At 34.9% G+C, this 23,762-nt stretch overlaps 1 protein-coding gene across 1 annotated transcript in view; it reads right to left on the bottom strand.

Annotated features, from left to right (window-relative positions):
- Nucleotides 1-1,790: 1,790 nt before the first annotated feature.
- Nucleotides 1,791-23,762, bottom strand: part of SEC24B (SEC24 homolog B, COPII coat complex component) — a 46,301-nt gene continuing 24,329 nt past the window's right edge. The window contains exons 7-24 of the mRNA XM_053975711.1: nt 22,182-22,366; nt 20,932-21,034; nt 19,940-20,066; nt 19,206-19,315; nt 18,176-18,288; nt 16,714-16,832; nt 16,243-16,298; nt 15,714-15,920; nt 15,227-15,350; nt 14,443-14,601; nt 13,838-14,011; nt 13,063-13,173; nt 11,703-11,878; nt 10,017-10,154; nt 7,727-7,831; nt 6,581-6,673; nt 4,854-4,957; nt 1,791-3,711 (exon numbers count right to left, since the gene is read on the bottom strand). Coding sequence (XP_053831686.1) covers nt 3,597-3,711; nt 4,854-4,957; nt 6,581-6,673; nt 7,727-7,831; nt 10,017-10,154; nt 11,703-11,878; nt 13,063-13,173; nt 13,838-14,011; nt 14,443-14,601; nt 15,227-15,350; nt 15,714-15,920; nt 16,243-16,298; nt 16,714-16,832; nt 18,176-18,288; nt 19,206-19,315; nt 19,940-20,066; nt 20,932-21,034; nt 22,182-22,366 — 2,319 coding nt within the window. The 3' untranslated portion in view covers nt 1,791-3,596. The remainder of the gene's footprint in view (nt 3,712-4,853; nt 4,958-6,580; nt 6,674-7,726; nt 7,832-10,016; nt 10,155-11,702; nt 11,879-13,062; nt 13,174-13,837; nt 14,012-14,442; nt 14,602-15,226; nt 15,351-15,713; nt 15,921-16,242; nt 16,299-16,713; nt 16,833-18,175; nt 18,289-19,205; nt 19,316-19,939; nt 20,067-20,931; nt 21,035-22,181; nt 22,367-23,762) is intronic.

Genomic DNA, 23,762 nt, shown 5'->3' with positions numbered 1-23,762 from the left:
ATCCCAGTCATCTTTCCTTCACTGCCATGAGAAGCGCTACATCAAGATTAATAAATAGCTTTATTTCTAATAAGCTTAAGAACAAAATAAAGAATTGAGTTCAATAACGCTTCTCAGGGAGCTGCATCACACGTCTTACCATTTTAAGAGCTTCATGGGGTCGAATTTCTCCCACAAGAACTTCCATACTGCTTCCTTAGTAAAAGACGTACAAGATGTTGCATGCAGAACAAAGACATGAAAGGGATCCCCACTGTCAGTATTTAAAATACTGAACACTTGGACTGATCACCCAAAGACTTACTTAGCTGGGGCTGGGAAACATCTTTCCTGGGAAATCTTAAATTTCTAATGAAACAGAGATGCCTTATATTATGCAGTGTGTAACACACTTGGGGAAAAGTTCAATTCCTAGAATGGCTAGAGAGCTACTTTGGGCACTCAGCACTTTATTTAAGCAGATAAGAAAGCATGTCTTTTATCTCTTCTCCCGAACCTTACTTAAGTAGGTAACAAGCTTGTTGAGCTTCACTGTACTTCCCTTGGTGGGATTAATCTTGTCTGTATCTTCTGCTACAGAAGTGGTGTGATCCCAAGCCATTCTAAGAGAAACTGTCTTTTAGATCACAGAATGCTTAGAGGTGGAAGGGACCAGGGCTTATCTGGTATCACACCCCTGCTCGAGCAGGGTCATCCCAAGACACATTGCACAGGATTGTATTCAGATGGCTTTTGAATTATCTCCAGTGAGGGAGACTGCACAATCTCTCTGGGCAATCTGTTCCAGTGCTCGGTCACCTGCACAGTAAAAAGTTCTTCCTCATGCTCAGGTGGAACTTTCTGTGCATCGGTTTCTGCCTGCTGTCTCTTGTCTTGTTGCTGGGCATCACTGAGCAGAGCCTGGTTCCATCCCCTTGACACCCTTCCTTCAGATACTCACAGACATTGATGAGTTTCCTTCTCTGTTGTCTCTTCTCGAGGCTGAACAGACCCAGCTCCCTCAGCCTTTCCCCCTAAGAGATGCTTCAGTCCCTCATCACCCTTGTGGCCTCTGCTGGACCCACCCCAGGAGCTCCATGTCCCTTTTGTGCTGAGAAGCCCAGAACTGGACACAGCACTCCACATGTGCCTCACCAGGGCTGAGCAGAGGGGCAGGATCACATCCCAAAACCAGCTGGCAATGCTCTTCCCAATGCACCCCAGGATGCCAATGGCCTTCTTGGCTACAAGGACACCGCAGGCTCATGGACAGTTTGTTGTCCAGCAGAACCCCCAGCTCCTTCTCAGAGAGATACCCTTGCCATGCCTACAGATACTCTATTGATCAAAAGACTAAAATCAGTACCCTGAATCCTGAGATGTTTCAAATTCAAGGTATTTCCGTGAGACTGTCTTTTTAAAATTTAAATCAAAGACCAGTCAGAATGGAGCACTGTGCACTATAATTAAAACAATAAACTATATTCTCTGGGCTGTGTAATAATTTTACTGAACAAATAGCCCTAAAAATGTACTTTTCATAATTTTTATATACAAAAACTATACTAGAAGAATAAAGCTTTAAGAAATTATTTTACAGATTATGTTGCAATATATCATGGCATAACATGTTCCCAGATACCAACACCAAACTCACAAATCAGAAGCATCTTCATGGAACATTTGAAATGTTAACATGCTCTTCTCATCTTCACAAATACAAATGATTTTTAAGATGCCCCACTCTTCAGCAGCACTTAGCTTTCACCCAATGCACATTACTTTACAAACAAGCACTGAAGTCCTGAAGGTCTGATTTCGGGACAACGTTCAGCATTGCCTCAGATGTTTATTACATGATAAATTAATTTACTAAATGGAAAGTTTCTCTTATGTAATTCTTTGGGTAACTTAAACACATTTAGTTAAGGACAACATACAAATATAAGGTATCTTCTCCAAACAATGAGTTTGTGCTAACATGCAGAGTAACACTACTGGCGCAATTTAACTGTTGTAGATTTTAAAGCATTTGCAAACCCATAGCTAGTACATTTTCTCCTTGAATATTTGATTCAGGGGCTATAGCAGTTAAAATACAATGTTAGCATTTTCAAGGCTACATTAAATTAAAATGTAATCATACTAATAATAATTTACTTTTTTTGTACCTAATTATTCCATTGTAGTCACATTTTATTAAACCAAACAGATAAAGTTCAGGAAACTAAGTATGATTGATTGTGCTTTATGAATTAATTCTAATGTGTCTCTAAAAAAAAGGCCGAAGAAAACCATCCCAACTTAACCAAACTGAAAAAATCTGTCATTAATCTATCAAAAAGCCCAAACCCTTAAGTTACCAAAACATTAGCAAGAATAAAGTTTCTGAAATATGCAGGTGTGATTACATTTTGAATTTTGTCATTTTAAAGCCTTTACTTTCACTGATGTAATGTAATTAGCTTAATTAACTTTGACATCCCTTCTTGTTTTTCTTTAGATCACAGCAGAATTCAAATCTTCAAGTGTGAGTGATTACCCATGCTTACCCTAAATGGCAGACAACACAAGTTACAGAAACCTGGACCAAGACTACAGTAGTTATAAAATGCAAAACAAGGTTAACAGAAATGCCTTCTTTAGGATAATACATAAGAAGGGGTTTAGGAACTCTGTATCAAAACTCATTTCAGATTATGTGGTATTTTCTCCTCCCTTCCACAGGTCTGTGAAATAAGGTGGTAAATGTGTTTTTTTCAATATTCACTTCGGTAAGAGTTTAGCTGGAAAATGATTATAGTTGCATAAATATAAAACCACATGATAAAGCAAAATATTTTAATTAGTAAGCCAATCATAAATAAATTCACCTAAAATTAACAGAAGCAGCAGCTATATTCCTTCTACATTGATACTTTTATCATGTTTTAATAGTCAACTTCATTGTCTAGCCTGGCACAAAACAATTCATCATCATAGAGCACTCAACATTTCTGCACAATGAGCTAGGTCTTTTTTTAGTTACATTTTTTACATTTTCTTTACAAATGTAATACCTATGTACATTATATATTTTATTTCTACAATTGATTTACTTTACTGAAACTCTACAACTTTCACAGGGAATTTGCTGAAGTCTTTAGCAAGTATGAACCATTCCTTTTAAAAAGAAATTCATATAAACAACCAACATACATCACTGCCCTTTGACATCTCTGTTAAGGATTTGGATCTGGAAGGGCTACTATAACAAATGTAAGAAAAAAGGCTTTACCTAATTGTACATTTTGTTAAGAAATATCATCCCACATAGCTACATAAATTCACCAGCTTGCAATAAACAGAGCACCATACCGCTGCACAACTGGAAACGTGTACAAACCAATTTTAAAGTTTACTAGTGAAATAGCTTCATCACTCGTAGCACTTTTAGACTGAAGGAAATCTGCAAAATTCTTTTCGAAAGGTATACTCCTTTAGCTGTAAAGCTTCCAAAACAGTGCTGGTCACTGTATATTGTGAAGGACAAGCATCCACTTCTGTAACTTCCCATATGGTTCTCTTGGCCCATGCTTCTGTCTGAAGTCAGACTCTTTCCTCTACCTATTCCTTGGTCACTTACAAATCTGCTGTTGAATATTAAGTAGGAATTCATAATACGAGAAAGCTGCTTCTGTCCGATCCTCAATTAAATGCTGAAAAAAATCTGTTTTGGCAGGGTTCTCATCTCTGAAAAGAAGAGAAGGTATTAAGCAAAATCAAACTTTGAGAAAAAAAATCCACTGCAAATTCAGAGGGATAAGTTCTAATAAATTGCTTCCTGTCTGTCATTTGGAATATAAATTCAATCCAAAGAAATTACAATTGCAAATAATCCAAAGTCTAGAAAAAAATTTGAAGTTTGCAATATACTATCAAGCAACAGCATCTTTTTAAGTATATAAAATGGTAGAAAAGCAGGTGAAATACAGCACTTAGAATATCTCGTAGAAACACAAAAAAGGAAATGTAAAATTCTTTTGTTTTTGAAGCTAACAAATATGCTGGTGGCAATGAAACAATGCAAAAATTACATCTCTGTTTACATGTAATCTCAATCCCCTCCCCAGACTTTCTTACTTGGCAACAGAATAGAAAAAGTAACATGTTAAAGACCTAGTATCCACAATTATTGCCCCCATAAAAATTTGCTGGGACACAGTCCTCTGTTCCAGTGTTGGGCAGCATGCAGCAAATCTCTCCCTACTTATTATGGTCTCTCAGAAATTCCTGCAACTCAAGCAGCAGCCACAATGGCAACAGCTCAAGACCTTCAGTCCTATATTTCAGTATCGTTTCTCTGAGTAAGTCATCATACTTTCTAAAAAGTGATCTCCCGCCCAGCTCAGTACAACAAGTACTCTACAAGTGAAATATAATCTCAAGTATAAACATTTTATAGAATTTAAACCTCCTTAAGCAAGTCATAGCTTGAAAAGACTTCGTAACTTGGCTCATCTATTTGCTGCTGTCCTGTAGATCTCAGTAACAAATACATACAATTATTAAACCATCTACAGATTACTAACTTTACTTGAATCTTTTTATACACATATAATGAAATTTTAAAAGCTATACCAGAAACTAACCTGGTTAACACCATTGATCATAAGGATTTAGAATATTCCTATTAAATATAAGCAACTGAATTTGCACTAGATTCAAAGAAAACCTTTGTCACTAGACAGTTTTATAAACAGCACTTTAACAGCTGGGAAGGTGATGTTATTCAGTTTCTTCCAAGACAGATATATTCACTTTTCATCAGTCTTAATTAGAAATTGTAAATACAAGTTGCTAGTAACAACTCAGTGCATAACAGAAATACTTACTTTATTACTTGAAGAACTGGACTTAAAGGTCTACTATCTCTAAGCCAAGATATAAAAGATCGTGTCCTTTCTGAAGAAGGTGCATCCACCTCAGGAAGCTGTGTCTGGTTGAAGGTAATTGAAAGAAACCATCACCTTTTAGTATTGAAACTATTTTAAAAAAACAGATCCTGAAAGTTGTAACATAACTCAAGCCGCAATCTCTGTTAAGAAATTACCAACCATGGATTTACATACATAGATGTTTTTCTTCAGCTTAAGGACAATACTTTATAATATCTGTGGTGCACTGCTATCTAGGAAGGTGTACATCTTTAACTTAAACTGGGTTTAAAACGCAAAAGATTTTAGACTTTCGAAAGGTCATCTTTTCGAAATGCTGCTTTTGCAGTTCTTGCCTGTATCTTCTTCTGTCAATCAAGTTTCTACACGTTGCACTTTGCATCACTGAAGAAACAAGAAGTAAAATCTGAATTTTATGTAAATATCAATGGAAAGATGCTACTGGACTATTTGGTTAGGGAATAAGCTGAAAATAATAAAAGGGTTGAGCAATTCACTGAGCTAAACGTATCACCTCTTCAGCCAATACGACGCTTAACGACAATTAACATGACACAAAGGAATTTATTTCAGTTAAAGCAGTTCCACTGCTACCTTTGTATAATGAGGGCATAACTTAAAAGCAGAGAAAACTTTATTTAAGTTTTTGTCTCATTTTCATTATCATAGATGCTATATAACCATAAAAATATCATCCTTCCTTTATCTAAGTTCCTCCTGGAAACTCTATTAACTAATACCACCAGCTGGTCATAGGGGACAGTTCTAAATTGCTAATATATGCAAAATAAAAAACTCTGAACAAGCAGTTATATAGTAGTCTTATAGTTTATCACTCCTAACCTGTTCTTGTCACTTTCCTCCTTGATACTATGCAACTGTAAGCAGAAAATATCTACCTATGCGTTTCTATGCTAACACTTTTTGGTACTATTTGGAAATAACCATTTCATTCTGAACTTTCCTAGAGTGTCTTGAAAGGGTCCATCCTTAGCTGCCAATTGTTGACATTATGGAAGCACTACTCACTGAAGAGGAGACTTCTCTTTAATTGCTGCTCTGTTTCACACACTAGACTATAGGTACAGGTTATAACATAAAACCCCTCCACCAAAACACACATCCAAGGGTCTCTGATGTTCTAATAGCTGTAAGTTTCTCTTTTAAACATTAAGACAAGGCTTGGAAGCTGAGTAAAACTTACTGTTACTTACAGGCCTATTGTGTCATACCACAGATTTGGTATCTTACACCAGGTTCACAGAACACAAGGCTTCTGAAAACTATGTTATCAATGAAGTAACTCTAATCTTAATTCTTAACACATCTGAATAGATAATTTTTGTATTAATCCTGTGAAATTACTTCCTATTCTTGTGAATGCACATGTACTTCCATTAAAATAATAAAAGCAGTTATGTTATAGAGTAACTGTTTGGCATTTAATGAATGATGAAATTTACATGTTTACATTCTTTCCTTGAAAACATCTGACAACTTCTATCTGGCTTCTATGAAGCTGACAAGAGGTTAGAGGTACCTAAGTATGAAAGAACCCAACCTAACTCAGTTACATAATTAAAAACTGAAAATGCAGAAATAAATAGCTTAAATGCACATTCCAAGTGTAAGCAGAATACAGCTCAGCTCATTAAAATGCCTACCATTTTCTGTGGCACTGATGCATAATTCGGGTATCCAAGGACATCTTTTATGAAGTTGTTATCACAGTTTTTTCCAATCCAAAGGTAAAAAATCTGTAAGGTGCCAGAATCAATTTTAGAAAAGGCCCTGCATACATTTTATACAAACAGGCAAGTGGTGATGCAATAGGAATAATACCAGGATAGTAATTTCCATGCAAATTAATCACTTGAGTGTTCCAGTTGCAATTCATACATACATGTCTATATTCATAAGTAAGTGTGTAAATAATCAGTACATTGGTAACACTTAAAGTAAGGTCATTAAATATATAAAAAAGAATAGGTAGAATTCAAATACTGAAAGAATTAAGTTGCAGGACACCTTTATAATGTAACAATTAATGCAGTAACTTCCCATATTAAAATTAAACCCCTCAAATTATTTGAAGTCACACCATTCTGTTGGTTACTGCACACTGGCTTCCCAATCTAAACAAGTTGTAGCAAAGCACCAATCATCAAAGCTTATTGCAGTAATTATTTCAGAGGTCTGGAGACAAAAGCTAGTTTTAAATTTAAACTTAGCCCTGAAGTGATTCAAGGTTAAAAGCCCCTTCTAGACTGCCATTGGAGTAGCATAATGCTTTATCCAACTGAGTGTGTTTTAGTGCAATTTCTACAAATACCTTAAATTGTATCTACAGATTTTGTTCAGTCTCCAATTCCCTCTCACACGCAACTCTTACATAACCCAGGCCACAAATCATAAACCCACTCTTTGTGCATAACTGAGAACGTTCCTACATCAAGTGTTTTGTTAAATCCTCTAGTATGTGCAATTTAATAGCCATTAAAAGAAATTCTGGAAAATAAAAATACATTAATTCCATAATAAACATATTGATGTGAACTCTTGGTATATTTTGACCAGTCTTACATGATAAATATCAACCTCTATAGCCTCAGAGATAAATACAGCCTCAGATCAAAATATAAAAGCTTTTCACTGGAACACAGATTACTGTCAGGTTACCTGGAATGCTGATTCACAATACTGTTACTGCTGAGAGCTGACTGGTTTTAAAAACACAGTAGGTACTACTTTTTGGTTTTCTTTTTCCCCTTAGAAAATGTTTTAAGAAGACGTGTAAAATTTTAACTTACTGAACCACAATCCATAAGAAAAGCTCCTTCTCTCGTCAACTTCTCTGCAGACAACTTCTGAAGAGGTGGCTGAGGAACAACTCTGTCATTCACATGTATTGTACTCTGCAACAAAAACCCAATACTCAATAACACTAGAATTTTACCTTTAAAGGTAAACCAAAACAGGAAAAACACTGATGATCTCTAGTAAAATTGTGAGGATTCTCATATAACAAAATACTATGTTAAGCCAAAAATGATTATGTACATCAAACAGTTATAGAATGTTACTTATTCTAAGGGCCACTTGAATACCTAAAACATAATAATGCAAATTAAATTAAGAGGCTTATGTAACATTTTTGATGCTACAGATGTCAAAATTTCAAAATCATTACTACTGTTGACTTAAGTTTTCTACAAACAACCTCTGTTTTTTTCCATTGCATTCAATTTCACTACAAATGTTGCAAGAGCAGAAAACCATGAAATTCTACTCCCTGTAATGAAGGGTTCTGTATATTATTGCATTCAATTAACAGGGAGTCCCCTTATTTAAGATCCTGCCTGAAGTAATCCTTGGGTTTGTCCACAGAGCCCTATGAATGATCTGATTAAACAATCTGGCTGTTTGCACTAACATTATTAAAAAATACCCTGCCTTTCTCCACAGAAATAAACAAACAAAAACAATGATAAAAAAACCCATGAACACAACCCCCCAGTATTTTCAGATTAAAGTTGCTTTCTCCTCAAATACAAAAACAGGCCACATATCTCAAGAATCTCTGAATCATTCTGCAAATAATATAGGGAAAAATACTCTACTGACTAAGCACATGTCCTTGTAGTATAAGATTATTTTAAAAAAATCACTATTTAAATAATTTCATACGATAATGCCATAGATGAACAGCTTTTGGGGATTTAGACATAGTTATGAAAATCAAGCTACTGAATTCCACTTGGGAAAAGTTCCAGGCTTTACTCAATACTTTCAAGAATCGAGTGTTAAAAGAAAACTAGCAAAAACATTTTAAAGGAATTCTGTAATATTTTAAAAATATTTTAAAATTAAAATTTAAATTAAATTTTTAAAGTTTTTTTTTTTAATTTAAATTTTACAGAATTTTTTAAAGAAACAAGACATTGAAGAGCAGCCTTTGTCACAAATACTTTAAGCTGAAGTAGTACTAAATGGCAGATTAGCATTCTGTTATGATTTAATATCTGGTTTGTCAATTAATTTCAGTAGATAAAATAAGCCCTATTTTTGTATATTTGTACTCCAAATATCTGATCTGAAAGCCTTTGCTAATAAAACTGGATCTCCTAAAGACACTGCTGATTCTTCACAGCACAAGCACACAGTGTTACAATTTAAGTGCCACAAAAAGAACTTCACAAGGCCAGTTGAAGTTGGCGTCTCAAAGACTGGTAGGGGTGGAGTATAAAAAGAGAACTCCACTGAAGAACACTGAATTTAGACTCACCTATTTGAGTTTATGAAATACTTTAAAAGAAACTTTAAGACTACAATAACTCAGAGGTTGTGCTGAACAATACAATACCACTGCCAGAGAAACTATTCAGTTTACCATATAATCTTGTATCACTTAGAAACAAACTCCTATATATACTTTTCCAATACTAGGGACTAAAAAACTCATAAAAGCTTACTTATAAAACCCCTTATTTTTGCCATTATAACTAACTTTGACCTTAAAAAAAAAAATCCCATCTTGCTTCTTATTCTTATTAAAAAAAAAAATCATCTATTTCCTAGGCTATGTCTGTAGAAGATAAAATAATAAAACCTGGTTTTGTACATGAAGTACTTTCTCAGTCTGATCACAACCATCTAGAAGTAAAGTTCTGTTTTATCCACTTCCATCCGAGAAACCACTGGAAGGTTGTTATTGCAGGCAACTGTATGTGATTTCTATATATAAAACCTTGAATCATCCATCAGATTTACTACACACAATTACCACAGACAGTTCTAAATAATAAAAACACACTGAAAATGTTTCCAATACATACAATTTTCTTTACTTTCTTTGTATGATAAAAAATTATGGCATTACTGTGGTCACTGAAACAAAATGAAGTAAAACCACAGTTCTGCTCATATCACACTATGGTACTTGCAACTCAAAACTCGAAAATCATGTTTTTCTTGATTTTTTTAACTTAGGGGAAATGCTCCATTTGTATTACAATAACAATATAAAATTACTGCAGCACAGTACCAAATTTAATGGGCCATTAAAAGTAGGAAATGCTATAACCAGGCTTCATACATTACCTCATCAGTCAACTTGTCTATTCTGTACAAGTTGGGATGTATCATCTTCATCAAATGAACAAGAGGCTGGCTCTTCATCTGGCACATTGCATAGACACGATCATCCAAGCGTGTACTTGTGCCTGTTCTGAAGGCTTTCTGCAAGAGAACATTACTACTCAAACAAATCCTGTACTTTATGTCACATGTAAGAGTGCATTTCAGACTTTTCGAAGTGTCAAGCAAAGGTGACAAAGCTTTTGTAAAGGAATGTATCTTATTGATAGAATCTTAATAATAGAGCTTGAGCAAAATGTTTAAAACATAATCCAGCCCCTTCTTACTGACGAAGGAGAATAAATTTCTCCCTCAGTTTGTCTAAAATTTGCATGCAACTCAGCCAGCATGTCTCATTTTTATTCTTGACAAGTGACACTGGCCTGTGAAACTCACCAGTGCAAGCTAGCACAGGAAAGATACGAGACAAGCAGAGTTCAGGCAAGGTACATATGTGCACAAGATTAACTCTGAATTTATAGTAGTAAGAATTCAATGTTAAGGAAAAGTTTTGGAAAGGAAACATACTTTCATGTTTTATAGGAGACACTAGATTCTCACAGGATAAAATTTATTATTTAATTCTCTCCTACTGAATTTTTCAGCTCTCCTTTAGAAGCAAATGGTACACAATTGCTGTGAGAAGCAACACAATGAAGTAAACATCATGTTCTAACTCAGTGAAGAACACTCCTATAATCAAAGTTCATATTCACTTCTACAACAAAGCTAAGGACATCACTCATTCTTGGCTGCCACAAGCATTTTGATTTTGGTTTCTCTATAGCCCACGTTATATTATTGTCAAGATAACAAAAATTCCAAACCTAAACAACTTTTCCCAGCCACTCTTATTTCTGCCTTTTACACAACCTTGATAATAAATTGTCTGCTTTTTCCTCACTATTAACTGCATTTGTTATGCAAGTATCAAATCGTAATCATTATATTAGAGACCGAAGTTATCACTATGCCAAAGAAAAATTATTATGCTTAGACCTCTTATAAGACTTATATTAAGGTTTATTCATCAAAACCAAGAACTGTCAGACATGAAAACCTTTAAGCAATGAGACTTATTCATAACAAAACCCTGCAGGAAGCTCTCACTTTTTCAGTACAATGGTCAGTAATCTAAACAAAGATATAATTAAAAAATAATAAAAAGTAAAGTATTAACTACTTCTATGTGAACTTTCAACTATATCACTTGAGTTTCTATAAAGAATTTCACCGTATTTCCTTGGAAACTAATTTTTCTTCTTGGAGCTTTAAAGTACAAAAAATATGTATTGGAAAATACTTGTTTTTTCCTTCCTAAAATAAAAATGAAGTACTAATAAGCAGTTTCCAACAACCATTATGGGCTACACTAATGAGCTGCCAAAATCTGAGAAATGTTAATTGTAAGTTATATATTTATTTTCATTGTAAAGCAATATAAGACAAAACAAGAAATCCAAAGTCAAGTAAACTAATAAATGGTTCAGATGTTAACAATTTAAAATAAACTACTATATCATCTTCTACAATAAATCCAATTTCCATATTTTTAGAGAAGAGCAGACATTGCTTGACCTAGAACAGAAGACTTCCTCGAACAGAACAATGAACTCAACATCAAACACTAATCCACTAGATCATACATACCTGTTTGAGAAGAGCCAAAATATAGAGTGGGAAAAGCTTGAGGGAATTTGGTGCTATCAGCATGGACTGCTGAAGATTTGAGGCAGTTGACATGTATGCTGACAAGGAGTCCACCACAGCATTGACTAAGGCATCTCTTGCATCTGCAAGGCTGGATGAAACTGAGCGATCCACAGCTGGGGGGGAAGAAGGAGGGAAGAAGTTACTACACATGGCTTCACTCATTCCCTTGAACTTTGAAAATTTGAGTTGTGCTTCTGGGTTATGTTTTAAGACTAAAAAATCCCCCAAACCACATCTGCGGTCCTAATTTTTTTTAGGAGCACATATATGACTGTCCATACAGAAAATCACTTTCATAATGCTCAAAGATATAGTGCAGCTAATTTAGTACTCTTGGAGAATTAAAAGAACTTTTTAAAGCAATCATACATAGTGAAGTCTAAATATAAATTTAAACCTTATACAAACAATTTAGCTATTGTTGAAATGCTGTTGCCCAACCTCCAAGCTAAGATTTGCAGCAATTAATTTTGATTTTTTTTTCCTCTCCTCATGTAAGAAATTTCTTCCATGACTTCAGTGGCATAATTATGATTACTGTAAATGCAGCTTCATCCGCTGCTGAGCAAGGGCTGCAAATCCTTTGGTTGGAGGAAGCCACCTACTGGACTGAATGTGAATTTAAGACGAGATCACAGAATGGTTTGTGTTGGAAGGAACCTTAAAGATCATCTAGTTTCAATCCCAAAAGACACAGAATTACAATTCACTTCTTCTAACTTATTTCAATATTAACACACAATATAGCATGTGCTAAAATGCTGCACAGAGTCATACACATTTAACAAGAGAGATCAGTCTATGAAACAGCTACTTATGACCCACAATTAATGGGTAAGTAAGAATCCTCAACCCTGCAACAACAGAAGGATAGAAAACCAATACTTCAGACACACTGTTGTCAGCAATTAAGTCTCCAGCAACTCACTAAACTGAATCACTGTTTCTTAAATAATCCTAGAATACTAAAGTTTGAGTGAACAACAATGACAACAATGATACAAAAATGAGAGTTTTGATCCAAGTGTGTTATGATTCTTTGTTCTTCACTAACCACCAGAGAGCAAAGAAGGCTCCTCTGTAAAGACTAAAGTCAACTAAGTATTCAGAACAAGGAATATTTCAGTTCACAGTTTCAGTATAAATTTGATTTTGTCATCTTTTGCACACACAGGCTTCAGTGTGTTGCACTCCAACCTTTTCTAATAATACCCAGGCTTCATTCACTAGTTCATTTAAATGGCTGGCAAAATTAGGAACATGCTAAAAAACGTGAATCTTCCTAGTCTGTACTCACCCATGTTTGCTAAGAGGCACACGACTGCTTGTACATCTGCTCCTGCATACACATCAGACAGGGAACTCACTACAGGCAAGCAAAGTGTGTGCACTCGAATTCGACGCTCACCTATGAGAAATTAGTGGAAATCATTATGCATTCTCTCCTGGTAGAAGTAAACAAATTCAATCATTATAGCATCTCCTCTCATCTAAGAGGCACCCATTCTAGAAAACATACCAGTCAAGAAACTGCTGCAACACTGTCTCCCATTTCTGTCTCAACCTGTTAAAATTCTACTCTAAAGCAGCACAAATTGATAACACAAACTAGCAACATCCACAGTAAGTGTCTTTGATCCTACAAGTGAAGTACACAGATATCCATCCCAAAATTTTGCAGCATCTTCTACCATAGCAATTAGCTGCTATTTTTTATGCTCACCCAGTGTAGTAACTGCAGCTTGATCCAATCCATCACAGGTCTGTGTGTTTGGACAAAGTGCCTGCCAAACATGTTACTGCTTGTAACAAGGCCAGACTTTTAAGTAAAAAAGTCTTGCTGAATCAGCACTATGTCAAATGCAGATGAAATTTTCACATTAAAACAGTGTTTGTAAGGATTTCCATTATGTGATTAACTGCCAAGTAGGCTTACTAGCTTACTAGCTCTGACAAGATTCTTTTAGGGTATAGAGCACAACAAAAGGCTGTGGAACAACTTTACAAACACTACAAAACTGAAATAAAAAGAAACAAAAAGTCTACTGACCAATTAATTTGAATTTATTTACCTTTACTGGAAGTATACAAAAGAGCTGTTTGAAAACAAACTAAAGATGTGTCAGTCAGACTTTCCTCTATGGACATTTGTACTGCAAATCCAGCATCAGGATTGACATTGGCAAGGGACAGTAAATCAGTAGATCGTACAAAAAAATTCCCATGGAAAGTGTGTATTGAAAGACCTAGAAGTAGATTAAATAATTCAGAGTGAAGTTAAAACAGCATGGAAAAAATCTCACAGTAACTAAAACCCCAGCCCTCAAGCTAAGGTTGAAGAAAACAGTAAAAATTCTATCACGTAGAACCAATTACATGAATCATTAGATATTTCAGCATGATCCTGCAGAGTTCATGTTCAAGTCTGTGAACACTCCAAAGTGAATGATGCCCTCACACTACACATGTCAACTTACAGAGAGATGGTACCATCAACTAAAAAACAAAACAAAAAATCAAACACCACAAGCTAACAACATAAAGAAGGCAACTCCTTTACTCTTCAAAGAAAGAAAAATAACATTCAATTTAATGTTGCTAAAGACTAAGCACATTCAAAATGATTGCTAACACATTTACACCAATCGTTGCGTACGAATCAGTATTTAAGACACACCTTTTGTACATCTTATGCGCATAACTGCTTCAAATCCAATCTTTCTTGTAAGGTATCTTTTCAGGTCTTTTTGTAACTTTTCAGCCTGAGCAGGATTATGGCTACGATGGAAAGATGGATAGTAATAGATGCATCCAGCAGAATACTTGGACATGCAAGCTGAGAAGGAAGGAAAGATACAGTTAAGAAGTAAAACTGTAACATGAAATCAGGACATAAAAATTGTGTCTAGACTTCCACAAGCCACATCTCTGTTCATCTTCTCAATATCACCCACATCAGTAAGACAGTGAGAACTGTCCCAGACCGAGGCGAGTGAAGAAATTAATCACCCCAACACATAATGACCTAATTATACACCAAGCTCAATAAGCATCCTACATTTGGCAGCTAAGATTGAAGTGCTTGCAGAAATATCTAATGGTGTAGAGATAAAATTAAGTGTATGCACAGAGACAAATCTTGGATAATTATCAAAAGATAAAAACTCTGTTCTACCCCTATAATTAAACTTCATTTATTCCTTGCCACGTTTCTGTTTTCTGTTCCTTTAGCAGGAGAATACTTCTCATTTAAAACTTTGAAATCCTAGAATAAATTGTCTGATACCACCAATATAGTACTTCTGCTCTTTACTTCCATCAACTTCGAGGTCAATTCCTTTGCAAAATGAGGTGCAATAACAAAAGTGCTAAAATATTTACATGACTTAAGATTTCTTGAGGTAGCCTGTGCTTCTGAAGAGAGACAACAGTGCAGAAAGAGGGAATCAGGTACTCCTTACCAAGAGAAGCTAGATCAGAATATTGTGAACTTAAGAGAAATAAATCCACAGCAGTCTGCTGGCCAGAGCAGTCCAGTGCCAACTTCTTATAAAAGTCTGTTGCTGGACCAAGATGCTGGACCACCTATAATAAATAAATCATAGAGGGAGGAGTTATGACAACAATTATGCTTTTTAGAGTTCTTGGAACAAAAGACATACTATTCAGCAGCATATGAGTTAACTGAGTCACAAATATTTGCATCTTCTTTTGCTTGCCAAGAAAAATTATGGACCAAAGGCCAAAGACAGCTCATGCACTTCAAAAGAAGTAATACCACACATACATTTATAAAGTAGGGATCTTAAATGCATAAACATTGACGTAATTAAAATTTAGTTAATTGCTATAAATGAAGATGAAGCAATTGATCTGCAGAACTATGCAAGTCAGAAAGACATGGCCAGTCCTTAGTCTTTTGAAATGAATAGTAAGCAAGTTTTTTACCTTTGTGCTTGACCTTTGATTGGGATCCTCTCTGGAATGCAAAAGCCCCGCTCCCAAAGACGGTAACTGGGTTTGAAACACAGAGATCCGACCACCCGTTGGAGACATCAGTTTAAATGCAGCCTGGAGAGCAGGGCCCAATGCACTGTGTGTTTCTCTTGTATTGGTGAACATATTTGGTAACGCATTCAATAGATCTTTTATCAGCTGCAGAACAGATCGAAAGGTATTTTATGAGATTCTGCAAGCTTGAGATTTTCTGTTGCTTCAAAAAAGCTGTACTGCCACAACTGAAGTGGCAGAATCAGTACCAAATATTTCAGTTCTGTTTTAACACACTAAGGAAAACAAAGTTGTATTTTTAAAAGCTATGATGTATCAATGAAACAACATGTAATACTTCCATAATGAAAAATTAGCATTGGAACTACATATTATGAAGATTATGTTTGAATTCAAAGTTTAACAGGAACATCTGTTTCAAATATTTACCACCTTGAATATAATGACATATTTTGAGCAATCATACCTCTTTGCTTTCATGGAGATTTACAAGTAAACTATCTGGTGTAGGTAGGAAAATATCTGTGGAGAGAATAGAAAAAAAAATTATTAAAGAAAAAAATAACACTAAAACAGAACAAAACATTTCATTGCCCACTGCTACAAACACCATGAAAAGTCTACTTTTCTAATGTGTGTTACAGCTAAATATTCCTTGCACATAAGTAAATTATATAAAGATACACGTGTGTTAGAGTAATACAGTCTTTTCTGATTCAAATACAATATTTTCTGATTCAAAGCAAAATTAACTACTGAATTTCATGTTTTAAACATCATCTACTCTGCAGTTAGTGCAAGACTATTTTTCAAAAGAATATTTTCATTCAATAATATTGACCTAATACCAAATAGTTGAGAGATTTTAATCTTTGTTCTGGGGAAAAAATAAATACTAAGTTCTCAAAAATTCAGCTTCCATTTTCTTTTTACTTACCATCAATATCTGAGACAATCAGCATCTGAGGCTGTGATAAACCTTCTTGCAAGTTGTAAAACTGAACAGTGCTGTCAAACGTTATGAACCCTATTCTTGTTCTTGAATCTCCAGGCAGCCTGAAGCATTAAAAAATAAACTATTAAGCCCTAAATCTCTCTTTCAAGACACACAGATACTCAGGGCTCCTGCTGATGTTAGAAGAAACTCAGTTCATGTGTAAAGAAGTGAAAGGAGAACATTAGAAGGGAGATCTGAAACACTAATATAATCAATATTTCCCCAACATTTTCTGAAAAGCTGGGGAAATGATACAGTTTATAAGACCAAGTGTTACTCAATAATATATTGATGCTTTGTTCCACAAGAGAGCTTAATAAATTCATTTAGACTGACACATGAAAGAAGACAGCCTTCTCAGTTCTTTAATAGAAAACAGTGCATTCTGCCGTTTCCTAATTCAGAACTCCCATTTACTAATGTAGTTACAGAATACTTACAGCTCTAAACCATAATCCAATGTTTCTACAACGCCATATATTTATTTCTTATGTGGACCATATTTCAGTGTATGGCATAATACAAAACTAAAGACTACAGGGGACTTCTCAAGTAAAATATAAAAAACATCATGGAGTGCTGAAAACCATGACAGTGACCAAGAGCATTAGAGGCAATATTTGCTTTTACCATCTGGGTATCATAAATGGCACTGATTTTCCTGTGGACTTAGCATGGGATTTTATGAATTTTCCTAAAATAATTAAGCATGTTTCTGAGATTCTGTTGACAAAATAGCCACAAAAAACCTGAATAAAGAAAGACTGAATGAAAAAATGGAAGCAAATATTTTTAATATATATGTTGGCTTCTTCAAGAGAAAAGCTCACCATGAAAAACTTGTAGAAAGGAATTTTTAAGGCAAGGCCTCCACAGGACTAGTTGTCAAAAGGCAGGAACACAGTGAAGCTCATTAACCCTCACTCAAAATGCACCAGGAACAATCCCATACATGCTGTCCCAGTGCAAAAATAAAAACACAGAAATTGGCACAAGGTAATTGTGATCTAAAAAACCCAAACTGACAAACACAGTTCTCCCAGGCAGTCTTACTCTTGTGGTTACAATGTTACGGTTTGCAGCACCTCAGACCTTTCAGCACAAGAATCAGATAATTTAACTGCTCAAATTTATTATTTTTGTTGGTCTTGGCAAGAGCAAAGAATGAAATTTAAAAATCTTTTGTACAATCAACATGTTTTTAGAAATTACAGCTAAATATTCCCTGCAGATAAGTAATTAAATTATATCCAGATACACATGCAGGGAAGGAATTCCAGGCAATGGAAGTTTTGCCCTTTAGGGACAGAATGTTTAGAAACTTTGAAATTTCCTTCAAAATTTTCAGTTACAATTTTTCATAACATGTTAGCTGATTTGAAAAGGTTATTTATACTCTTACTTGTCTAGGTTTTCCAGCAATGACTGGCAGAGTATTGTCAAATATCCAGCCTCCACTGCATTATGAGACACATCTAAAACAAATAAATATACCGCAGGCTGAGGAGGACGAAGCTACAAAGTAAAAAAAAATAAAAACATTCAAAAATCATATTAAAATAAATGTTAAAAGTGATTAGTCATTAGAAAGGGAAGTAGGAAAAGGGAATACTTAGAAAAATGCAAGGTATACATTATGCAATAAAGGTAATTTACTAAGCAATATGCAGACAACCTTAACCACAATCCCCAGTGGTTAATAACTGTCATTTGTAATAAACGTAAAATATTATAGTTCAGGGAGAAAAAAGGATATTTTAGTCCCTCCATCCAACAGTCAATTCAAACCTGACGAAAGATACCAACTTCCATCTTTTAAATTCCATTGTTCTTTCAGTACACGGACAATGTGATCCATGAAACAGGGTTAAAGCATTCTACCTACCCCCTTCCCCCAATTATGTACCAAGCTGTTTATTCACTGTAAAATGTCTGCCACAATGTTTCAATTCAAAGACAAGAGAACAATTTATTTTTCCTACTGCTGCTAATGTCATTAGGCCTTTTCCCAGGCAGACAAGACCACCATCCCAGCAGTTTTAAGCTGACTCCTAATAAAATACATTTCTTCACAATTACTAACTAGCAATTTGAAAATGAATTAATTTGCTCATTATTCTATTACCGGTCTTTCAAAACATCCTCAAAATGAGGGAGAAAGGCAGAAATCACACTGCATCGGATTCAAATCTGACTGTGCCACATTAAACTACACTGAACGACAACACACATTGAATTACTTTTAACTTAAAAGCTTCTGACTGTTTGTATCAGCCAAAACTCAAAATATTAATTTAACTATTCCTTGATGTTAAGAGGAGCTTCACAGAAAAATTAATACACATCACTGGATCAAGATGAAACATTAATTTCAAGCACTATTATACTAATATGCAATTGCTGTTGAAGTTACTATGAAAACTTTTTCTTACCATATAGTCTGAAGAAGCAATGAATTCCACTGTAGAATTTTGCACCTCTGGCCGTTTGTGAGGCTCTCCATAAGACCGTGTCAGAGGATTATACATAAATTCTTCAGGAACTATTAAAAAAAAATTCCCCCCAAATACAGATTATATTTTTGTCAAAAATAAAAAACATTATTATAGCTAAATGCAAAGTAATGTGGGCACACTTGAATTATTGCAATAGCAAAAAATTTACATTAAAGATACATAAAAAAAGGAACATTTCAAATATCTCAAGCATATTGTTAACATCAAAGTTCAATCAGCAGTTGGAAAGAAAATTTATGTATTTTAAACAACAACAGATCCCCAACTATGAAACAGCAATACAAGTAGAGCATTTCACAAGAAGCAGCAATCTGTACTGTTTCTCATAACCTCTGGCCTGGATTGTAGCTGTCATCATGTTTCCATTTGCATATTGCAACAGCAGTCAGTGGGATAAGCTGATTTCATTAGACAAGGAATCAGCATATTATGAATACACTTTCTTCATGTTCACAAAGATTGCAAAACAATCTTTTGCTTCAAGAAAAAGCACAACACATCTGCCTTAAGATGCTTTTCAAAATCTCTGGATCATAAGGACATTGTCACTGTAGTTTATGTTTTAATGTAAAATATCCCATGGACTGATACAATGCAAATACTTGAAAGAGATTCTATAAATGTAAGCATCTCCTGCTCCAGTCACTTACCATCATTAACTCTATAGCACAGGTTGCATTTCCACCGCCTTTGATCAATGAAAGAAACAAAAGGGTTGATATAAGTCCTGCAGGATCTGCATCTCACTATTGTACTTGAAGTTATTACTGGCAATTGCTGAAAAGGAAACAATGAAAAGCTGTCACAAAGGTAAGTAATATACTTTATGGAAATCATCTCTGTGCAGTACAGTTCATAAAAGCTTTCTGAGGCTTCATTTTCTATCATCTTTCTTTTTAGCTGTTTAGTTCAATATCATAGAGCAATTATGATGTCTATTAAAAAAAATGTCCCCCAAACCCAAAAAAATTAACACTTAAATATTTTCTTAATATAGTCTCAATATCAAAGATGTAGTAAGATCTTAAACGAAACTACTTTAAATTACAGCTACTATGTCAAAAGGAATTATGAAAGGACAACTTTTGAGTGACTCTATAAGAAATATGATGGACAGCAAATCTTACACAAAGAACACACACAATTAATAAGAAGAAGTTATACCAGACAGTTATTTACATTTTTACATAAATGCTAATAAATTACATTGCGAGGAGTTGCTTAACATGAATGAAGGAAGCTTATGGATATAGCTTCAATCTTATATTGTGTTTATGTTCTGTTGACAGCAAGTATCAGGCCAGTCACATGTTTAAACTGAGCACAACTCTTCAGGAGAGCTCTGTGAACACCTTTTCAAGATGTGAGCCCAATACCCAGAGTGGCAATTCTTCAGAGAACCACAGGCAAGAAACGACTTCCAACAACAAAAAAATAAACTTGAAGGGCTTCTCCCTTATGCATTTCAATGAAGTAGCAATTTCAAGGCTTTTTTTGCTCTCCTCCTCTCTAAGTCACATACAATTTTTTTGTACTTCTGTTAAACTTGGGACTTAGAGTTCATTAGGTTTCATTGTGAATGAAAATAAAACAAATGCATATATAGAACAAACACACACACACAAAAAGTAAGGTACTTTACCGTCAGGTCCCTGAAGGGATGCAGCAACAAACCCAAAGGAAGCTTAGCTTTGTTTAACAAAGCCTGTGTCTGCGGAATATTTGTCAATGTACATCGAAATGAGCTGAAAGGAAAAAGAAACATTATGTTAAAAATGAAATTTTAAAAGACATTGAAAACATTGTGTTAATACCCAATTTTAAAGAACTTAGAAATTTAAGAAATCCTATGTTTTACAAAGATGATTTAATTTAAAAAATGCAGAAAGATTTTTAAAAAGGCTTTGTAAAGAAACAAAAAAATACTCCCCTGCTCCACAGTTTAGTAGTTCAGCAATGCAAGTATAGCAAAGCCAACTTGCAATTAAGACGCATAACTGTTTTATATACAACACCCAATGAAAACTATGTATTTTTCTGTTCATTATAAAGATTTTTCCAGGGAACCAAGGGAGTATTTAACTAGTACTCAGAATGTCATCTTTATATAAGAAAACAGTAGAAAAGGATCCCAAATACTGAGAAAGTCAAAACCTTTTGTTCTCTGTAACATGAAGGGACACTAAAAAAGCCCAGAGCACAAATAGTGCTGTCAAAAGTGTTCCACATGTAAGAATGATTTCCAGGTCTTCAGTTTTCTGATTTCTGTTTTCCGGTGGGACCATGCACTGTCACTACAAGGATACCGATGCTGAGTCACTTTGAGGCAATGAAGAATGCTTATTTTGGAATTACAAATAAAATCTTTGGGGAAAAGCACTTTCCACTGTACTTAGCTGCACTTGACTTGGGATAGTTGATAATACAACTTAATGTTAATTAGAGGTAAACGGATACATGATTGCAGAATTATCATAGTAAAATACACTCATAAATTATTAGGTGTATTCAGGCATAATCATAATACTTTTGTGGAAAAAATCCTATGCAATATTACAAAATATTCTATGAAACATAGTGCGTAAGATTAAGGTGTTTATTAAAATACCTTTTTTAAAATTGATAAAACAAGATGAAGATACAGAAAAATTATTAAAATACTTAGGAACCAGCTACACTTACTTACACTTACACTTACTTACTACACTATGGTAGGACAGTTAAAATATTTGTGCAATGATTCAGAGGATAAACTTATTTTCAGTTAAAAGGGATTTTATTAGTTCATCACTAAGATTCAAAGTTAGGAGTCAGATGAGACACTTTTTGAAATTTTAAATAATTATTGCCCACTAAAAATATAAGACACTCTCCTAGACACAGTAAACTTACTCTGGACTGCAGTTTAATTTCCTAAGATCAGAATTCAAGTTAGGCACAGGTGCTGGAACTGAAGACACCGGTAAAATATTTCTATCATGTGTAAGGTTTACTGGTCTCAAGCTTTCTGGCTGCTGAGAATGCTGTAGACTTAATCCTCCTAAGGAAGAGGACAGCTGGTTCACACCTGGATACTGCTGTAAAATTAAGAGCATGACAAACAGGTAAACACGCCATCATGTTTAAATAACAACCTTCAATCTTCTTGTAGTGCCCTCCCTTCCAGACATGTATTAAAAAAGGCAGCAATTAGTAACAAACCCAAACAAACAAAAGGAGTGTTGTACTGTAGAAATTTAAAAATGCTACAACAAATGTGACACACCTTCCAAATGTGTATCATAGGACAAAATTCAAATTCATTACACAAATCAACAATGGAAATCAAACATAATCCTTCGATCTCTCCAGGCATAAGAAAACAAATTACTAAAAAGGCTGACACAATTTCTCTCCCACTCTGCTCTGCAATTTAACTTTTATTACAATCAACTTTTCCAAGTTACAGACACTGACCTTAAATATTTATTTTTAAATTAAAACAAAACACCACAGAAGAGGAGAAAAGGTTAGGTTGGAAGGCACCTTTGAGGTCTGGTAGTTTACCCCTTGCTCAAGCAAGGCTAACTTAAAAGTTAGTTTAGGTTGTTCATAGAGATTCATCCAGCTAAGTTTTCAAAATATCTAAGGATTGACAATTTCACAGCACAATCTGTTCTAGTGCTTCCCCATTCCCATCCTAAAGCATTTTCTCCTTAGATGTCCAACCCTTATTCACTTGAAGCAACTGCTGTTCTTTTACTGTGTGCTCCTGAAAGAGCCTAACTTCATCTCACATTACAGTAAAGATGAAGCCAACCCTTTCAATTAAAAAAAAAAAAAAAATTAAATGAAACATTTCTTCCAAGTCACATTTCACATTATGCCTGTGACAGTGAGAGTCTTACTGGATGTTATATGCAGTAAGGAATTTTGATCACCTACCACAGCAGTTTCACTGTCTTTGCCGGCTGGCCCTTACTTTAGTAAGCAGGATTTGTGTATCAGTATGTTTCTTTTTCTAGACCCCTTTGCACATACATTCCTCTGCACTTCTTCAGCATTTGTGTCTTGCCTCAGTACCTGGCTCTTTTTCTGCCACTGTTATCTGGGGATTCACGTGTACAACAGCAATCAGGTGATCGTACACAATTTCTTTCTTGGGTGTTTGGAGCTATCTTTATGAGGAAAACAGAGCAGATGCAGGCAGCTTGCTCCACTACACACAGGCAGCACAAGCTCTACAGAGCTCTTGTATCTGGACCCTAGGCCATGCTATGCCTTATGACCTTGCTCATAAGGTCATTTAATGCTTGAGATCATAGCCTATAGCAATGCCCTGATATATACTGATCAAGTACTTCCTCATGCTTCTTCATTGTTTCCTATCAATAAAGCTGAGCTCTTTCAAACATCAAAACTTAACACTGTGGAGTTTGCTAATAACTGGTGAAGTAAACTTGTTAAGCCTAACTACCTGGAGGCAACACTTAA

This window comes from Vidua macroura, chromosome 4 (genome assembly GCF_024509145.1).
Source record: "Vidua macroura isolate BioBank_ID:100142 chromosome 4, ASM2450914v1, whole genome shotgun sequence".
In the NCBI taxonomy this organism is placed as follows: domain Eukaryota; kingdom Metazoa; phylum Chordata; class Aves; order Passeriformes; family Viduidae; genus Vidua; species Vidua macroura.
Note: the sequence above shows the minus strand (reverse complement) of the source record. Positions and strands in the feature narration are given on the sequence as shown.